The 19,057-nt window shown below is 41.7% G+C and overlaps 1 protein-coding gene across 3 annotated transcripts in view; it reads right to left on the bottom strand.

Moving 5' to 3' along the window:
- The window catches only part of SEPTIN7 (septin 7), a 157,287-nt gene that overhangs the window by 105,919 nt on the left and 32,311 nt on the right, over positions 1-19,057 (bottom strand). For all 3 annotated transcript variants that reach the window (XM_070726307.1, XM_070726308.1, XM_070726306.1), the window contains 2 exons: positions 7,762-7,862; positions 6,278-6,412 (listed from right to left, as the gene is read on the bottom strand). In XM_070726307.1, coding sequence (XP_070582408.1) covers positions 6,278-6,412; positions 7,762-7,862 — 236 coding nt within the window. The remainder of the gene's footprint in view (positions 1-6,277; positions 6,413-7,761; positions 7,863-19,057) is intronic.

Raw genomic sequence — 19,057 nt, forward strand, 5'->3', positions numbered from 1 at the left:
ATTGGCAGATTCCATAGACAGAGAGGTCGCTTCCCCAGGCTTCCGGGCAGCATCCAGATCGGGCTGCGACTGGTAGGGATAAGCTGGTGAGGTATTCACCCCTTGATCTATCCATTGTCAATATTATTATATTCCTCTGCCAGGGGCTCGTTAAAGGTCTCTTCCCCAATACCCTTCCCTGACAACTGGCAGCCCTGTCCACTGCATTGTCATGCCAGTCGCTAGACTCACTTGCTACTCACCCTGTGATTCAGAGGTTCCTCAGGGGGGCAACAAACCTATGTCCACCAGTCGTCCACAGGTTCCCAACATGTGACCTGCCCAGGGTCTTAGACTCACTGACAAGGGGGCCATTTAAGCCTTTGGTCTCTGCTTTCCTTCGCCACCTCACTTACAACTCACTTACAAGGTGGTCCTTCTTGTAGCAGTGACTCCAGCCCATCGGATCTCCGAACTGGCAGCCCTGTTGGTGTGAAGTGACCTCTGTGTCTTCCATCCTGATAGGGTTGTGTTGAGGTTAGACCCCACTTTTACACTGAAGGTGAATTCATATTTCCACCATACACAGGAGGTCATTCTCTCGTTTTTCCCCCGCCCTGTCCTTTGACTTGGAGAGACAATGGTACATACTAAACATGAGGCAAGCTTTGGACATATATATCCACCGCAGCTTCAATTTTTGCCAGACTGAGGCGCTCGCCATCTCTTTTCAGCCTGCCTCCCTCGGAAAAAAGGTCATGTGGTCATTTACTTATGTTATGACCTTTTTGCTCTGCCTCGCCCAAGGGGTGGGGATGGTAACTGCCCATTCAATTTGCAGTGCAGCCACTTCGGCGGTTTGGACTGCTCGAGTGTTGATTGAGGAGGTGTGCCGGGCGGCCACCTCCATTTGTCAACCACTATAAATTTGACTCTTTCACTGTAGGCAAGGCAGACTTTGGTCGCTGGGTTTTTAAGCATGCAAGAATGTGTCAAGGGGGTCCCAGACATATATGAATGACCTTGTCTACTCTTAGGCTGCTTAGGGCAGTGATGGTGAACCTATGGTATGGGTGCCACAGGTGGCACATGGAGCCATATCTGCTGGCACACAAGCCATTGCCCTAGCTCAGCTCCAATATGCATGTGTGTGCTGTCCAGCTGATTTTTGGCTCACACAGAGGCTCTGGGGAAATGGGGGAGGGTGTTTTTGTACTTCCCCTGGCTCCAGGGAAACTTTTGGACCCAGGGGAGGGTGAAACATGAGTCTATTGGGCCCACTAGAAGTTGTAAAACAGGTCCTTTCCAACCTCCAGAGGACGGGGGAAGCTGTTTTCGTCCTCCCCAGGCATTCAATTATAGGTGTGGGCACTTGCACATGTGTGATAGCTTGCACCCATGCTCTTTTGGCACCTGAGGAAAAAAAGGTTCGCCATCACTGGCTTAGGGAATGTCCCATTCTTGGAGGCTAGCTCCACCTATTATGGAAAAGGGGTGTTGGTATTCACCTGATAGGCTCATTCTCGTAGGATGGAGCGAACCTCCAAGTCCCACTCTTTGTGTGGTCTAACTGACGGCGTTTGCCCTATTCTTATTTCCTGCTCAAGTTCATGCGATGCTTGTTACTGTTGTCTTTTCTTGTTGTATAAAATTTTTTTGTCTTGGAAGCTGCATCACGTTCCTCACCATTGAGGAGTCTGTTTTCAGTCCTCCATCGAAAGAGGGGGAACCTAAGATTGAGGGTGATATTTATACTGTTTTCAGACTCAGTCCTGACTGGCTAACAGACAAGGTCAACCCATCCTTGGAGGCTAGCTTCACCCTATGAAAATGGGCATATTAGGTGAGTACCAACACTCCTTTACAACATGCTTCCCTGGACACAACGGTGAGGAATGTGATGGAGCTACAAGTCTCAGATAGGACATGTGTTTCAAGGCCCAATGCGTCCCACCTGCCAGAAATTAATTTTTGTGAGACTCATCACCTCACAGCCTTGTGGAGCAGGACTTTGTAAGGTTTGTTGTGCTGTTGCATGCATGAATGGCAGCACTATTGCGAGGTTTGACATACTAGTACAGCTGTGAGTGGCCGGTGCCAGATGTGTCTGTATGATGAAGCTTGCACCAGTCCTGCACTTCTTGTGTACTACAACACCACAACAAGCCTTGTAGAGTCCTGCTCCATGAGACAACATATCAGCTGCTCGGCTGGTACAAAGAACAGGGTGGTGAGGTGGAAGAAACATAGAAACATAGAAACATAGAAGACTGACGGCAGAAAAAGACCCCATGGTCCATCTAGTCTGCCCTTTTACTATTTCCTGTATTTTATCTTACAATGGATATATGTTTATCCCAGGCATGTTTAAATTCGGTTACTGTGGATTTACCAACCACGTCTGCTGGAAGTTTGTTCCAAGGATCTACTACTCTTTCAGTAAAATAATACTTTCTCATGTTGCCTTTGATCTTTCCCCCAACTAACTTCAGATTGTGTCCCCTTGTTCTTGTGTTCACTTTCCTGTTAAAAACACTTCCCTCCTGAACCCTATTTAACCCTTTAACATATTTAAATGTTTCGATCATGTCCCCCCTTTTCCTTCTGTCTTCCAGACTATACAGATTGAGTTCATTAAGTCTTTCCTGATACGTTTTATACTTCAGACCTTCCACCATTCTTGTAGCCCGTCTTTGGACCCGTTCAATTTTGTCAATATCTTTTTGTAGGTGAGGTCTCCAGAACTGAACACAGTACTCCAAATGTGGTCTCACCAGCGCTCTATATAAGGGGATCACAATCTTCCTCTTCCTGCTTGTTATACCTCTAGCTATGCAGCCAAGCATCCTACTTGCCTTTCCTACCGCCCGACCACACTGCTCACCCATTTTGAGACTGTCAGAAATCACTACCCCTAAATCCTTCTCTTCTGAAGTTTTTGCTAACACAGAACTGCCAATGCAATACTCAGATTTAGGATTCCTTTTCCCCAAGTGCATTATTTTACATTTGGAAACATTAAACTGCAGTTTCCATTGCTTTGACCATTTATCTAGTAACGCTAAATCATTTACCATATTACAGACCCCTCCAGGAATATCAACCCTATTGCACACTTTAGAGTCATCGGCAAATAGGCAAACCTTCCCTACCAAACCTTCCCCTATGTCACTCACAAACATATTAAAAAGAATAGGACCCAGAACAGACCCTTGTGGCACACCGCTTGTAACCTGTCTCTGCTCAGAATACTCGCCATTAACAATAACTCTCTGATGTCTATGCTTCAGCCAGCTTGAAATCCACTGAACTATCCAGGGATTAAGTCCAATCTTCACTAATTTATCTATCAGCTCTTTATGTGGAACCGTATCAAAGGCTTTGCTGAAGTCCAGATAGGCAATATCCACGGCACCACCTTGATCCAACACCTTTGTGACATAGTCAAAGAACTCAATGAGATTAGTCTGACACGATTTGCCTTCAGTAAAGCCATGCTGATTTGGGTCCAATAAGTTATTGTTTTTTAGATGCTGATTTATCCTCTTTTTGAGTAGAGTCTCCATCATTTTAACTACAACTGATGTCAAGCTAACTGGCCTGTAGTTTCCAGCTTCTTCTCTACTGCCCTTCTTGTGGATAGGCACAACACTGGCCATTCTCCAATCCTCAGGAACATCTCCTGTTAACAGGGATTGGTTAAACAAATCAGTCAGGGGGGTAGCAATGACAGATCTGAGTTCTTTAAGAACTCTGGGATGGATGCCATCTGGACCCATTGCCTTATTTATCTTTAATCTTTCAAGTTCTTCTAAGACATCAGCTTCTAAGATCACTGGAGCTGAATCCGTACAGCTGGAAGCAATGCTATATCCCTCTATAGTATTATTTTGTAAGGTGTCTTTTGAGAAAACTGAACAGAAGTAGCTATTGAAATGGTCAGCGATCTCCTTATTCCCATCAATGCATGTATTATTCCCGGTACTAAGCTTTGTGATGCTGCAGTTTTTCTTCTTCCTATCACTAATATATCTGAAGAAGGTTTTATCCCCCTTCTTTACAGATTTGGCAATTTCTTCCTCTTTTGAGGCTTTAGCAGCATATATTATCTGTTTCGCCTCCTTCTGTCTCATTTTATACACCTCTCTATCAGCTATACTTCCAGACTCTTTATACCTCCTATAGGCAGCCTTTTTTTCATTGACTATAGCCCTTACATCATTGCTAAACCATAGCGGTTTCTTCTTCCTTTTACCTTTAGTTACTTGCTTTACATAAAGTCTTGTGGCTTTTAAGATGGCCTTTTTTAATACAGTCCACTGGGTGCTCGCTCCTGCCATTTTATCCCTCCCCTTTAATTCATTATTTAAATATTCCCCCATTGCATTAAAATTTGTTTTTCTGAAATCCAATACTTTGGTTGCAGTATAGGATTGCTCACAATCAGTTTTTACATCAAACCACAAACATAGATGGTCGCTGCAACCTAAATTTTCTCCCACCTTGACCTCTGAAACCCGATTCCCATTTGTAAAAACTAAATCTAGAATATTCTCCCCTCTAGTTGGTGTCTTAACTAGCTGTGCCATAGCTGCTCCTGTAAAGGCCTCTACTATATTCTTACTTTTGCATGTAAGGGCACTGGGGATATTCCAGTCAACATCAGGCATGTTGAAATCACCCATAACCACAATATCTCCCTTTACTGCCATTAGGGTAATCTCATCCACCATCTTGTTGTCATGTTCCTCAGATTGCCCTGGAGGCCTATAGATCACCCCAATTCTAATGACAGAACCGTCTTTATTTTGCATGCAAATCCAGAGGGTCTCCAGATCTTTACATGTATTTTGAATTAGTATTGTTTTTAGACTTTCTTTAACATAAATGGCTACTCCACCTCCCCTTCTCTCTATTCTATCCTTCCTATACAGTGTATATCCTGGTATGGATATTTCCCATTCATTGGAATCCTTAAACCATGTCTCAGTTATGGCAACCAGATCCAAATTATCTCTAGATATTATGGCCATTAACTCACAGAGCTTGTTGCTCAAGCTTCGAGCATTCGTGCACATTACCCGAAGAACATTATTTTCATTATTAGTTTGCCCCTTATCATCAACAACTACATCTATTTTATTTTCAGCTCCCTTTTCATAAGCTTCCAGAAACTGATGTATCCTCATTGGTCGGGGACAGAAATCCTCCACATCTGGTACATCTCTGTCCCCTTTACCTAGTTTAAATGCCTGTCCAAAAAAGCTCTGAATTCCTCACCGAGCACCTGGGTACCTCTGTATGATGGATGCAAACCATCCCTCTTAAACAACTCCCTATTAGACCATCTACTGACATCATGACTTACATAACCAAAACCTTCAGCTTTACACCACTGCCTTAACCACACATTAAACTCTCTGATACAACTTGTTTTACCCTCCTGGCCACAAACCGGTAACACCTCTGAGAAAGTCACTGAATCAGTTATTTTACCCAGCTCCACACTTAGACTTTGAAAATCTCTTTTTACTACATTAACATTTCTCTGGGACAGATCATTTGTGCCAAGATGCACCACCACATCAACTTTATTACCTTTACTCACAGCCCTGACAATGTTTGTAATCCGCCTGCTGTCCCTGTGGGCAGTGGCTCCTGGAAGACACCTCATCACCTTCACCACATCCTTCCTCTGTCCCAAATCAACACCTCTGACAATCGAGTCACCCACAAGAACATGTGTCCTCTCTTTATTTCTACTAACTGGACTTGGTTTGGTGACACTATGTTCCTCATTTACAACAACTTCTCCTTTGAACATCCCCTCATTCTCCGCCTGAGGGGCCTTGCTAATATCTACAACATCCTTACTATTTAAATCCGCAAGAACATTATAGGAGTTGGATACAGAGAGACCAAAATTGTTATGTTTTTGTTCAACTGCACGTAATCTTCCTGAACCAACAGTTGTCCAAACAGCCCTCCTCCTCGGGGGGGCGCTGTGGAAGTGGAGGCTGCACACATGGCTGCATTACAGCATGTGGCTGGGACAATCTTTCCACTTCTGCCTGCAAGCTACAAACTAAGGACTGCAATCTAGAGATCTCGCCATCTAACCTAGATGTCCTAACATGACATCCAGTCCAACATTCACCGCCTACTGCACCCCAAAAGCCATATTTTGGGGTCAAAGGAAAATAAGACTATCTTATTTTCAGGGAAAAACAGTAATTTAAATGGTTTTGAATAGAGAAATTGCAAAATAGGAGCAAAAACATTAATCTTTAATACTGACCCATGTCCTGAAGGAGCAATGAAATATAAGCAACACTGGACTCTGTTATCTGGCATTTGTCGTCTGTTCACACGTGATTCTGCATTAAGATAGTCTTCAAATTTATTGTCAATGTAATCAATAACGGGTTGCCAGCTGCAATGTACAAGCACATTTTTAACAAGCAAATTAACTTTGAAAATATGCTACATTAGTACAAGTTGTACAACGTATTAAAAATGACATGTAAATATCACAAATATAATTTTCCTAAAGAAATTTAGTTAGGTTGCTACATGACAGAAACAATGCCCATTCTTCTATACTGCTCAAAAAAATAAAGGGAACAATTAAACCATAGAACATAACTGCAAACTTCTGTGAAATCAAACAGTCCACTTAGGAAGCAACTCTGATTGACAATCAATTTCATTTTGTTGTCAGCACATTGAACTTTGTACAGAACAAAGTATTCAATTAGAATATTTCATTCATTTAGATCTAGGATGTGCTTTTTGAGTGTTCCCTTTATTTTTTTGAGCAATGTATAGGAAACAAGAGCAACAAACAGAAAGTTTAGTACTAAAAGAAAAGGTTACAGAAATGGTATAAAGGAACACAAAACATACTTCCCGAAGCTATTTGGTAAATAGTCTTTAATAAATTTCATTTGTTAACTATCTACAATAATTAATATATTGAATATTTATTCATTATATTAATATTAAAATATTTTTATAATAGCTAAAGACATATTCTTGATATTAGAAAATGTATCTCATAATTATAAATGGTACTTAGCTTTTTGACTTTTCTCAGTAATAACCAAATACAGTGATACCTCTACTTAAGAATTCGTTCCTTGACCAGGTTCTTAAGTAGAAAGGTTTGTAAGAAGCAATTGTTCCCATAGGAATCAATGTAAAAGCAAATAATGCATGTGATTGGGAAAACCACAGGGAGGGTAGATGCTGTTTTCTCCCAGGAGATTCCTAGAGAAGCCCCATGGAGGCTTCTCCCCGCCTTTTCCGTCCCTGTTTCCTCCCAGGAGCTTCATAGAGAGGCCCCACAGAGGCTTCTCCCCGCCTTTTTCAGCCCTTTTTCCTCTCACGAGATTCATAGAGAGGCTCCTCTTGCCTTTTCCAGTTACAGTTTCGAAGGCTCGGGTTTGTAAGTAGAAAATGGTTCTTGAGAAGAGGCAAAAAAATCTCAAATACCCGGTTCTTATTTAGAAAGGTTCGTAAGTAGAGGCATTCTTAGATAGAGGTACCACTGTAATATTTTATTTATCTCTGAGCTAATCACAGAGAAACAAGATATACTAATATTCAAACACATAGAAACAAAACAGTTTCATAACCACATTTGGAAAATTATGTTTTATTGTCCTTTTTGGCCAATAGAACTGCAGTAAGAATGCCATACCAAAAAAACCCCTTTTCTACTTTTAAATATATGCACGTATTGCAAGATAATAGCTATTATTAATATTAGAGTGTACTTACCAATTGCTATTATCCACTGCATCACCAAATCCTGGCGTATCAACTATTGTTAGTAGCAACTGCACACCACCTTCTTTAATTAGAACCTTAGACTGTTCAACCTGGAATAAAAATGATAATACAGTAGTGTCTCGATTATCTGTCCCTCGGATATCTGACATTCCGGATCATTCAACGTCATGGCTGCTTGGGGGCGTTGCTATAGGCATTTCTGCACCCTCCAGACATGCCCCAAACATGGCAGCCATGACAGGGAAGAAATGCAATTTTCCACTTCAGCTATTCAGAAGTGGGGAGAGAGGGTAGAGAGAGGAGATGAAAGCTTGGAAACGTGTTCATCTCATCTCATCTTCCAGGCAGGAGGGTTACGCTGAGAGGAGCCAGGGCGGGGAGAGGCGCAGGTTGCTGCAATGGGCAGGCAGGCGAGCTGGGAGGAGCAAAGAGGAGGGCAGCAGAGGAGGGAAGGAAAGAGCGTGTGAGGGGTGGATGGAATACCCGTTGGCTTTTAGTAGTTTTCAGGAGCCGGGGCCTATTTATTTTTATTTATTTTTCTCCTGTCTTGATTTTGAGTCAGGTCAAGACCACATACAGTAGAGTCTGGATTATCTGACATTTCAGTTATCCGACCATCAGCCCACCCGTTTATGTTGGATAATCAAAACTCTACTGTATATATTAGTGATGCTTTGCTAATAAAAACTTGGAATATAATAATTTTAGAATTAACAAAAATATTACAGTAGGTCAACTGCTCTTAAAAATGTTGTTTAAAATATGACCATATATGAATATTATTGTTATGTGTGCCAAGCTGCTTTTCTATAAATGGAGTAATTCTTTTGATTCAGGAAAATTTTGGGATAAATGGAGAATCCTTTTACTGGCTGGAGAGGATGAAACATTGATTAAAAGCATCTTCCCAACTCTTCAGAAGAGGCTGAATGAAGACACAAGAAGAAACAAAAAGTGCTTTTTATTTTCTTGTTGAAAAAGTACCATATTTTTTGGTGTATAAGACACACCAGAGTATAATACACACCTAGATTTTAGAGGTGGAAAACAAGGAAAAAAGTATTCTGAACCAAATGGTGTAGTAATACATTATTTAATAAAATACTAGTGAAGCAGAATACTTTTTACAACCATGTACACTTTTCACAAACCTCAAATTTGACAGCTTTAAGACTTATGGACTTCAACTCCCAGAATTCCTACTCCAGTTATGCTAGCTCAGGAATGGGAGTTGAAGTCCACAAGTCTTAATTTTGCCAAGTTTGAATACCCGTGGTCACTAACCCCTATCCCAGGGGTCTTCAAAATTGACAGTTTTAAGACTGGTGGACTTCAACTTCCAGAATTCCTCCTCCTATTATTCTTGAGGGGCAATTAGAAGGAAAAAACAGCCCCACTTTTGTGAAAAGTGGGCTGTTTCTTTCCCGTTTTTTTCATAAAAATGGGGTGGGCAAAGGGTCTGGGAAGCCTACAGAGAATTCCTGGGGGATGGCAAAAATGCTCCATTTTTTTTTTGAAAAATTGGCTGTTTTTCACCCATTATTTAGGTATTGATTGCTTAGGTGCAGATGTTTCAGTCTTTCTTCCTCCTTTTTGGCTTTTGATTGGCCTCTTTGAATGGTATACAGTGATCCCTCGATTTTCGCGGGTTCAAACTTCGCGAAACGGCTATACCACGGTTTTTCAAAAAATATTAATTAAAAAATACTCTGCGGGTTTTTTTTCTATACCACGGTTTTTCCCACCCGATGATGTCATATGTCATCACCAAGAGTCACTTCTCTCTCTTTCTCTTTCTTTCCTGTCATTCTCTGCTTCAATCATTTTCTCATTTCTCTTTTTTTCTCCCTTTTTCTATAATTTTTTTTCTCTCTCTCTACCTTCCACTCTCCCCCCTCTTGCTCTCTCTCTCTTTCTCCCTCTCTCTCTCCCTCTCTGTGAGAATGCCTGCCCCCATCTCTCCTGCAGCCCCCTCTCTGATAGCTGGGACGAAAGCGCTCTCAGCTAAGGGACTGTGAGAGGGGAGGGGCGGGCATTCTCAAAGCGCTCAGAGCAGCTACCGGCCGAATGAGGAGGATGAGAAGCCATAGCCGCCAGCGCTGCTGCAGGAGGACCCGTGTCCCAAGAAAGCCGGTGAGAGGGGTGGATCAGGCGGGCGGGCGGTAGCGGCGAGGGGGCTGGAGGCACTGGGGGGGCGGGGGCAGCCGACATTCAAAGCAATCTTTGCCGGCCTCCGCACTTTCGTCGCTCCCTGCCCTAATTTCAAGCCCGGCTCCTTGCGCTGCCTTGAAAAAGGGTGCGTGGGGGTAGTTTTTGGCTGTCCATAGCCAAAAATGGTGTTTTTACTTCTGCACTGCTACTTCGCGGAAAATCGACTTTCGCGGGAGGTCTTGGAACGTAACCCCCGCGAAAATTGAGGGAACACTGTATAGTTCTATGTGCTTGTTGGTGGCTGGTTTTCTGAATGCCAGGAATCCTGTAGAATTTTTGTAATTGGTTTGGTCAAGGATGTTCATGGTTTCCATTTGAAAAGTCTGTCCATGGGCTGTGAAACTTTTCATTATGTCTTCTAACTCCTAGCTGGTGCTCATAGATCCACTGTTAGCCTTTTTCCTGTTCGGTATAGTAGCCATTTAGTCCTTGGACTCCATATTGCGGATCATTCTTGGGGTTTTTCTTCTGGGGCTATTGGGTTTTTGTTTTTTTTTAACTTATGATGTTTTAGAGGGCTTTAGTTGGTTCATGTACTATAATTAGGCCATGTTGTTGTAATAGTTTGAATGTAATCTCAGAAAGCATCAACAGACAAATCAGCCATCATCAGGCACATAGAGATAAGCAACATCTATATTCCATTCTACAGCTGATCAAAATGTCACAAAGGAAACAGAAAAACCAAAACATTAGTGAGTATTTTTATTTTGTACTACATCATTATCTAGACATGTCCTAGATATTTTATTTTAAGCTGCTGGAGCTTTAATACACTGCTCAAAAAAATAAAATAAAGGGAACACATAAACAACACAATATAACTCCAAGTAAATCAAACTTTGGTGAAATCAAAATATCCACTTAGGAAGCAACACTGATTGACAATCAATTTTACATGTTGTTGTGCAAATGGAATAGACAACAGATGGAAATTATTGGCAATTATCAAGACACACTCAATAAAGGAGGGTTCTGCAGGTGGGGATCACAGACCACATTTCAATACCAATGCTTTCTGGTTGATGTTTTTGGCATTTTTGAATGTTGGTTGTGCTTTCACACTTGTGGTAGGATGAGACAGATTCTACAACCCACACAAGTGACTCAGGTAGTTTAGCTCATCCAGGATGGCACATCAATGCGAGCTGTGGCAAGAAGGTTTGTTGTCTCTGTCAGCGTAGTGTCCAGGGGCTGAAGACGCTACCAGGAGACAGGCCAGTACACCAGGAGATGTGGAGGGGGCAACAACCCAGTAGCATGACTGCTACTTCCGTCTTTGTCCAAGGAGAAACAAGAGGACCACTGCCAGAGCCCTGTGCTCACAGCCCAAAACCGTACAGGATGCTTGGCCATAAAATACCAGGATTGGCAAATTCAGTACTGGTCCCCTGTGCTCTTCACAGATGAAAGCAGGTTCACACTGAGCACACGTGATAGACGTTACAGTCTGGAGAGGCCTTGGAGAGCAATCTGCTGCCTGCAACATCCTTCAGCATGACCGGTTTGGCAGTGGGTTAGTAATGGTATGGGGTGGCATTTCTTTGTAGGGCCGCACAACTCTCCATGTGCTTATCAGAGGTAGCCTGACTGCCATTAGGTACCAAGATGAGATCTTTCGACCCCTTGTGATACCATATGCTGGTGTAGTTGGCCCTGGGTTTCTCCTAATGCAAGACAATGCCAGACCTCATGTGGCTGGAGTGTGTCAGCAGTTCCTGCAAGATGAAGGCATTGAAGCTATGGACTGGTTTGCCCGTTCCCCAGACCTGAATCTGATTGAGCACATATGGGACATCATGTCTTGCTCCATCCACCAACGTCACATTGCACCACATACTGTCCTGGAGTTGGCGGATGCTTTAGTCCAGTCTAGGAGGAGGTCCCTCAGGAGACCAACCACAACCTCATCAGGAGCATACCCAGGCATTGTAGGGAGGTCATATAGGTATGTGAAGGCCACACACAATACTGAGCCTCATTTTGACTTGTTTTAAGGACATTATATCCTACGGTATGGATTTACATTGGATCATCCTGTAGTGTGAAGGAAAAGTAAGTCTGAATCTGATTGAACACTTGTAAGAGCTCATATTGACTTACAAAATGTCGCTCAAGGTGGCAAGATGCGCATATCATGCCACCTTAATTGCATCAGTGGAATCCCGCCCGGCCACTCTGTTCAGGGTGACCCACTCCCTTCTCAACCAGAGGGGAGTAGGGGAACCCTTGGAGAATAGTGCTGAGGACTTTAACTTGTTTTTCACTGATAAAGTCGCTCAGGTTCGGATGGACCTTGACTCCGATTGGATAGCAGTGTTGACTGACAATGAGTCAGTCGAGGTGACTGGGGCTTTGTCCATCTGTCTGGGAAGAGTTTGATCTGGTGACACCTGATGAAGTGGACAATGCCATTGGAGCTGTGAGTTTCTCAACTTGTTTACTGGATCCGTGTCCATCTTGGCTGGTTTCGGCCAGCAGAGAGGTGACACGGAGCTGGGTCCAGGAGATTGTCAACGCTTCTTTGAGAGGGGGTGTCCTTCCCAGCTCCCTACAAGGAGGACTTGTGCGCCCCCTCCTCAACAAGCCTTCCCTGGACCCAGCCGTACTCAACAACTATCGTCCAGTCTCCAACCTTCCCTTTATGGGGAAGGTTGTTGAGAAGGTGGTGTCGCTCCAGTTCCAGCGGTCCTTGGAAGAAGCTGATTATCTAAGCTCTCAGCAGTCAGGATTCGGGCCTGGCTACAGCATGGAAACTGCTTTGGTCGCGCTGATGGATGATCTCTGGTGGGCCTGGAGAGGGGTTTATCCTCTGTCCTGGTGCTTCTTGACCTCTCAGCGGCTTTCAATACCATCGACCATGGTATCCTTCTGGGCTGGTTGGAGGGGTTGGGAGTGGAAAGCACTGTTCTGCAGTGGTTCTCCACCTATCTCTCTGGCCGGTCGCAGTCAGTGTTAATGGGCGGTCAGAGGTCGACATCTAGGTCTCTCTCTTGTGGGATGCCTCAGGGGTCGGTCCTCTCCCCCCTGCTAATTCAATATCTACATGAAACCGCTGGGTGAGATCATCCAAGGTCATGGGGTGAGGTATCATCAGTATGCTGATGATACCCGGCTTTACATCTCCACCCAATATCAAGTCAGCAAAGCAGTGGAAGTGATGTGATGGTGCCTGGAGGCTGTTAGGGCCTGGGTGGCTGTCAACAGGCTCAAACTCAACCCTAGCAAGACAGAGTGGCTGTGGGGTTTGCTCCCAAGGACAACTCCAAAGGACAACTCCCAAGGACTGCCCCCACCTTCCTTGCCTTTCGCAAGCTCCTGAAAACCCACCTCTGCCATCAGGCATGGGGAAACTGATATACCCCTTAGCTACTATGGTTTTATATATGGTTTGCTATGGTTGTGTGATTTTTTTTATAATAAGGGTTTTAAAATTGTTTTTTAAACATTGGATTTATATACTGTGTACTGTTGTTGTGAGCCGCTCTGAGTCCTCGGAGAGGTAGGCATACAAATCTAAATAATAATAATAATAATAATAATAATAATAATAATAATAATAATAACAACAACAACAATAATTATTATTATTAATTAGATTTGTATACCTCCCCTCTCATTATTATTATTATTATTAGTGTGTTTTTCCACTTTAATTTTTTGTGTGACTCCAATTCGAGGCCTCTGTTGGTTAATAAATTTGATTTCCACTGATGATTTTTGTGTGATTTTGTTGTCAGCACATTCAACTTTGTACAGAACAAAGTATTTAATGAAAATATTTCATTCATTCAGTTCTAGGATGCGTTATTTGAGTGTTCCCTTTATTTTTTGAACAGTGTATATTGTTGATTATTATATTTCCTTTACAATTAGCATTGTTAATTTACAACTTCTAAGACTTAGCTTCAAGATTATATAAAAATAATATACAGTAAATATTCAAGCTGAAATCATTTGTACATTTTATTTGGTCAATTTTTCTTTAAAAAGAAGAGTAATATGGCCATATATGGACAAATTCTCATAATTTACTAGTTGTTGGAAGCCAGCCAGAAAACTATTGTAAATAGCATCAATCCTCATTACAACTTCAAATGAATTCTATTTAATTTTGGAGCTAGTCTGTGGGGACTTAGAAAAAATAAATTAGCTCCAATCTTGGAAGGCAAAATTTTTCACAGTAAAGTTATTTTCCAAAAGGTTATTTTCTCATGCACTCTATTTTAAATAAACATGGATCAGATTCCCAGTCTATGTCAGATCTGTAAACTTAAAGCTATGTTATCCTTTAGAATTTGTCTATTTCATGTATTTTATGAACAGCTTTCTGTTATTTCTGTTTCATGGGAAGACACCCAAGATACATTTAAAGTACAAAAGTGTTTAATGCATTATTTTTATAATCTAAAATAATATAAAATAGTCTAAGTATTTCAACTACTGGTAGCAGCAAGATAATTAAACATTACATTTAAGAATTAAAAATTCTTAAACCTAAAATTTACATAACTACAAATTATTATTTTTAATATGGTAATGTATTAATATCGATAAATAAAAGCCACCTATCATAGAAAGGCGTTAAAATGTTATTTCAAGATAGCTATAAAGTAGAGATAAAGCTATAGAGACAGTAATACATATTATTCTAGTCAAATAGATTATAAAGATTAACAGAATAATGCAATAACAATTTTTCCTCAGAGATTTCTCAGTCTTTGTAATCCTGACACACAACATTTATCAGGATTGTCTTGTCCGTAATTGCTTCGAGTTCTTTTACATTCATCAATGATGACATCAATATAGACTTTGTTTTCTGTCACTCTCTTTTTTATTGGTTTCCATTTCCCATACATTAGGCTTTTCTCTTCCAATTAGTCCTTGCCTTCATATTACATGTCTGAAATATTTAAGCATTAATGTTTATGGAGATTCTCAGTTATCCAGGGCATGGTTATCCCAGCGTGCTTTTTTCAAGAGGCAACTGGACTTAAGTTTTTTTCTTTGAAGATGTTTCATTTCTCATCCAAGCTTCTTCAGCTCTGACTGGATGGTGGGGAATGGAAAGTTTCCCCACCATCTAGTCAATCCATTAAGCATCATCCAGTCAGAACTGAAGAAGCTTCTTGGATGAGAAGTGGAACATCTTCAAAGAAAAAACAGAAAGTCCAGTTGCTTCTTGAAAAAGCACCTTTGGGATTTAAGCATTAACTTTCTTTATTACTAGTATTTAAATAAGCAATCTGGTTTTAGTTTTACTAAGCATAAGAGTTCCTCCGAGAAAAACTCTTATGTTTTTCTCCGAGATTCCCTCTGGTTTCCTGCTAACCACTTCAGCGTCTCTTAATTCTGTCTCCTTTTCTGAGCTTTTAGACTCCTCAAGAGAGAATGAAAAGAAAGGACTATGCTGGATATATTGCTTAGTGTGGCTTAACTCCTGGATCTGGTCAGCAAAACACCCTCTCCTTTATTGAGGGAAGAAAGAATGTTCTGTTCAGTCCTTCCCCAGAGAACAGAGCTCCACCAGTAACAGCAATCTCCCTTTTTCCCATCTTGGATCTTATATAAAGGTAAGCCACTATGGACTTTCTTCTCCCTTCCTGACCAGGAATCAACAACTTCTCTAGACATTCATATAATGAACACCATGGCCTCTTCAGCCAGGTTCAAAAGTCTAGTTATTATAGGTAGTCCTTGACTTATGACATTTCAGACTGGAACCTTTGTCACTATGCAAGACAGAACTGTACTCGATTTTATTATTTTAATTTTTTTTCTGTATCCATTAAGCGGATCACTGTGATCACATGGTTGTTAAGAGACTCTGGCTTCCCCACTAAAAGTAGCAAATGGTGATCATATGACCCAAGGACACTGCAATAATCAGAAATAAGTGCCAGTTGCCAAAGCATCTAAACTTTGATCATGTTTTTTACAGATACTGCAATGGTAGCAAGTGGAAAGATCGGTTTTAAGTCAGTATTTTCAATGCTGTTGTAACTTCAGATGGTTACTAAATGAATGGCTAAAATTTAGGTCTATTAGTATCATGTTTTCCCAAAAATAAGACACATTCTTATTTTCTTCTGGGTCCCAAAATAAGCACCAGATCTTATTTTAAGGGATGTCTTACCCGCTTATCTTAGGACCCACCTTAGGACCACCTCAGCCAGGCCTCCCACACCCCAACATTTGTCACGCTGCTGCCCAACCTCTTCGTCCGCTCATAGACAGAAGCAACATGGCACATCGCGCTGATGCTACTGCTCCTGGCAGGAGGATGTGCGGTGTGCTGTTCCCTTGCTTGAGCAGCAGTGGCATGGTGCAGCATGTGCACTGCCGCAAGTGGCAGCACTGGTATGATGTGTCGCTTGAATGGTGGTCTAGGCAGGCTGCATCATGTGGCAACCTGCTGTAAGTGACAGCACTACTGCAATGTGCTAGGTGCCATCTGTCTGCGAGCAGCTGCAGAATAGTTTAGGCAGCAGGTATTTGGGCATGGAAGGCTTGGCTATGGTGATCCTAAGGTAAGTGGATGTGGGTATGTTAGGCAGCTCCACTACCCCCACTCCAGCTTGAATTTTACATATGCGCCTCACCCCACCCTCATACAACCAGACTCCAGGGATAGAGTGTGTGGAGTCTTAACTAGGGTTTATTTTGGGGATATGGTTTATATTGTTATACTTCTAGCATAGCTAGAGGTATAACAAGCTGGAAGAGGGAGATTGTGATCCCCTTATATAGAGCGCTGGTGAGACCACATTTGGAATACTGTGTTCAGTTCTGGAGATCTCACCTACAAAAAGATATTGACAAAATTGAACGGGTCCAAAGACAGGCTACAAGAATGGTGGAAGGTCTTAAGCATAAAACGTATCAGGAAAGACTTAATGAACTCAATCTGTATAGTCTGGAGGACAGAAGGAAAAGGGGGGACATGATTGAAACATTTAAATATGTTAAAGGGTAAAACAAGGTTCAGGAGGGAAGTGTTTTTAATAGGAAAGTGAACACAAGAACAAGGGGACACAATCTGAAGTTAGTTGGGGGAAAGATCAAAAGCAACATGAGGAAATATTATTTCACTGAAAGAGTAGTAGATCCTTGGAACAAACTTCCAGCAGATGTGGTTGGTAAATCCACAGTAACTGAATTTAAACATGCCTGGGATAAACTTATATCCATCCTAAGATAAAACACAGGAAATAGTATAAGGGCAGACTAGATGGACCATGAGGTCTTTTTCTGCCGTCTGTCTTCTATGTTTCTATATTAGGTGCACACATAAAAAATCAAGCTAAGGGTTATTTTTTGGATATATCTTATTTTCAGGGAAACGAGGTAATAGCTTCCCTAAGATCATCACTGTGAGAGTTAACTGCATGTTTAGGATTGAGGAATATTCAGAAAAGTAAAAAAACAGTAAAAAAACAAGGCATGTATTCTGAGTTCCATTTATGACATAGTCTACCAAAGAATTAAGGACAGGTTAGGTTGTAGTGTCCCCTCAAGCCACCGTTTTATTTTCCATGCTTCCATGCTTTTTAATACCCACTGTGTTTTTCGGAGTATAAGATGCTCCAAAATATAAGACAAACCTTTATAGCTTTTAGGCAGGAAAATAAGAATTATTTATTTTTGTCTCTGCCTCCCAAGAATTTGCCTCCTTGCAGCAAACAGCAAGTTTCAGTACAGCCTGATTAGCACAAGGGTAAAAAGATCTGCCTCTGCCTCCCAGTAATTTTCCTCTTTGAAGCAAGCAGCCTTTTCAGTTTCAGCACAGCCTGATTAGCACAAGCAGCGGAGTGTCGGTTGGATCAGTCTTCCGATGATCAGTTGTTTCAGACTGCAAGGATTGCCATAGCCTATTGCCACCCCCTTTAATCCCATTTTCGGCCTCTACATCCGGTTTTCAGTCTCCCCATGCCCAGGGATGCGTTCCACATTTTTTACTACCACTGTGGGTGTGGCTTAATTTTGTAGGAGTGAATTGACGGCCATGTGACTGGGTAGTAGTGGTTTGACAAAGGGAGGGGGAAGGTCTTTCCTTTCTTTTCTCTCTCTCTCCCTTTCTCTCTCTTTTCCTTTCATCTCCAGTCATAGTCATTAAAAATCATACGAGTCTAACTTAGTTAAACCTTCTCTGTTGCTGCCCTGGCTCTATGGAATCAACTCCCCCCTGTCCTTACTGCTCCCACCCTATTGGCCTTCTGTAAGGCCACAAAGACCTGGTTTTGCTGACAGGCCTGGGGGCCATGAGCCAACAACATCAATGGCCAAATTGTATGAATGTTTAGATGCATGTTGGGTTAGTTTTTATGTTATTAGGGTTTTAATCAATGGTTTTATAACTCAGTTTTATATTTGACTTATTTTTATTGTTTTGCATTTTATATTGTTGTAAGCCGCCCGGAGTCCTTCGGGATTGGGTGGCATAGAAATCAAATAAATAAACAAACAAACAAACAAACAAATAAATAAGACTCGGAAGTAGCTTTGAAGTCATGTGACTGAGTGGGGATGGCTTGGCCAACTTGATGTCACTCAGGTCAAGGACTAGATTTAGGGTGCCTAGCCTCTCCTCGCCTCAAAGGCCTTAACAAGATACAATTTTCCTATCTATTTATTTGGTACCAGTGAACATTCAAAATATACTATTTCATCCTGTGTATATATGCCATATGCCACATGTCACACACAGGCAAACAAAAGTATACATTATCTACTACATATGCTGTCTGTGTATGTACACACACCTCTTCTAAAACTATACATATTCAACCTCGCTTACTGCATTTCAAAAACACACCCAGGGTCCACTTTCTGCCACACATTTAACCATAATTTCTGTACATTAGAACATTATACATCCCTTCAGATGAGCCAGAAAATGTCATGGATTGAGTAAAATGTGGTGAAACTCACTTAACAATGCTTTTACTTAACCAAAATTTTGGGCTCAATTGTGGTCGTAAGTCAAGGACTATCTCTACCTTCCTCTACATGGTAGCCTTGTCCTAGTAACCTCCTTCTCCTTTCTGGCAATTTATTTATCTGCACACAC

Source organism: Erythrolamprus reginae, chromosome Z (genome assembly GCF_031021105.1).
Source record: "Erythrolamprus reginae isolate rEryReg1 chromosome Z, rEryReg1.hap1, whole genome shotgun sequence".
Classification (NCBI taxonomy): domain Eukaryota; kingdom Metazoa; phylum Chordata; class Lepidosauria; order Squamata; family Dipsadidae; genus Erythrolamprus; species Erythrolamprus reginae.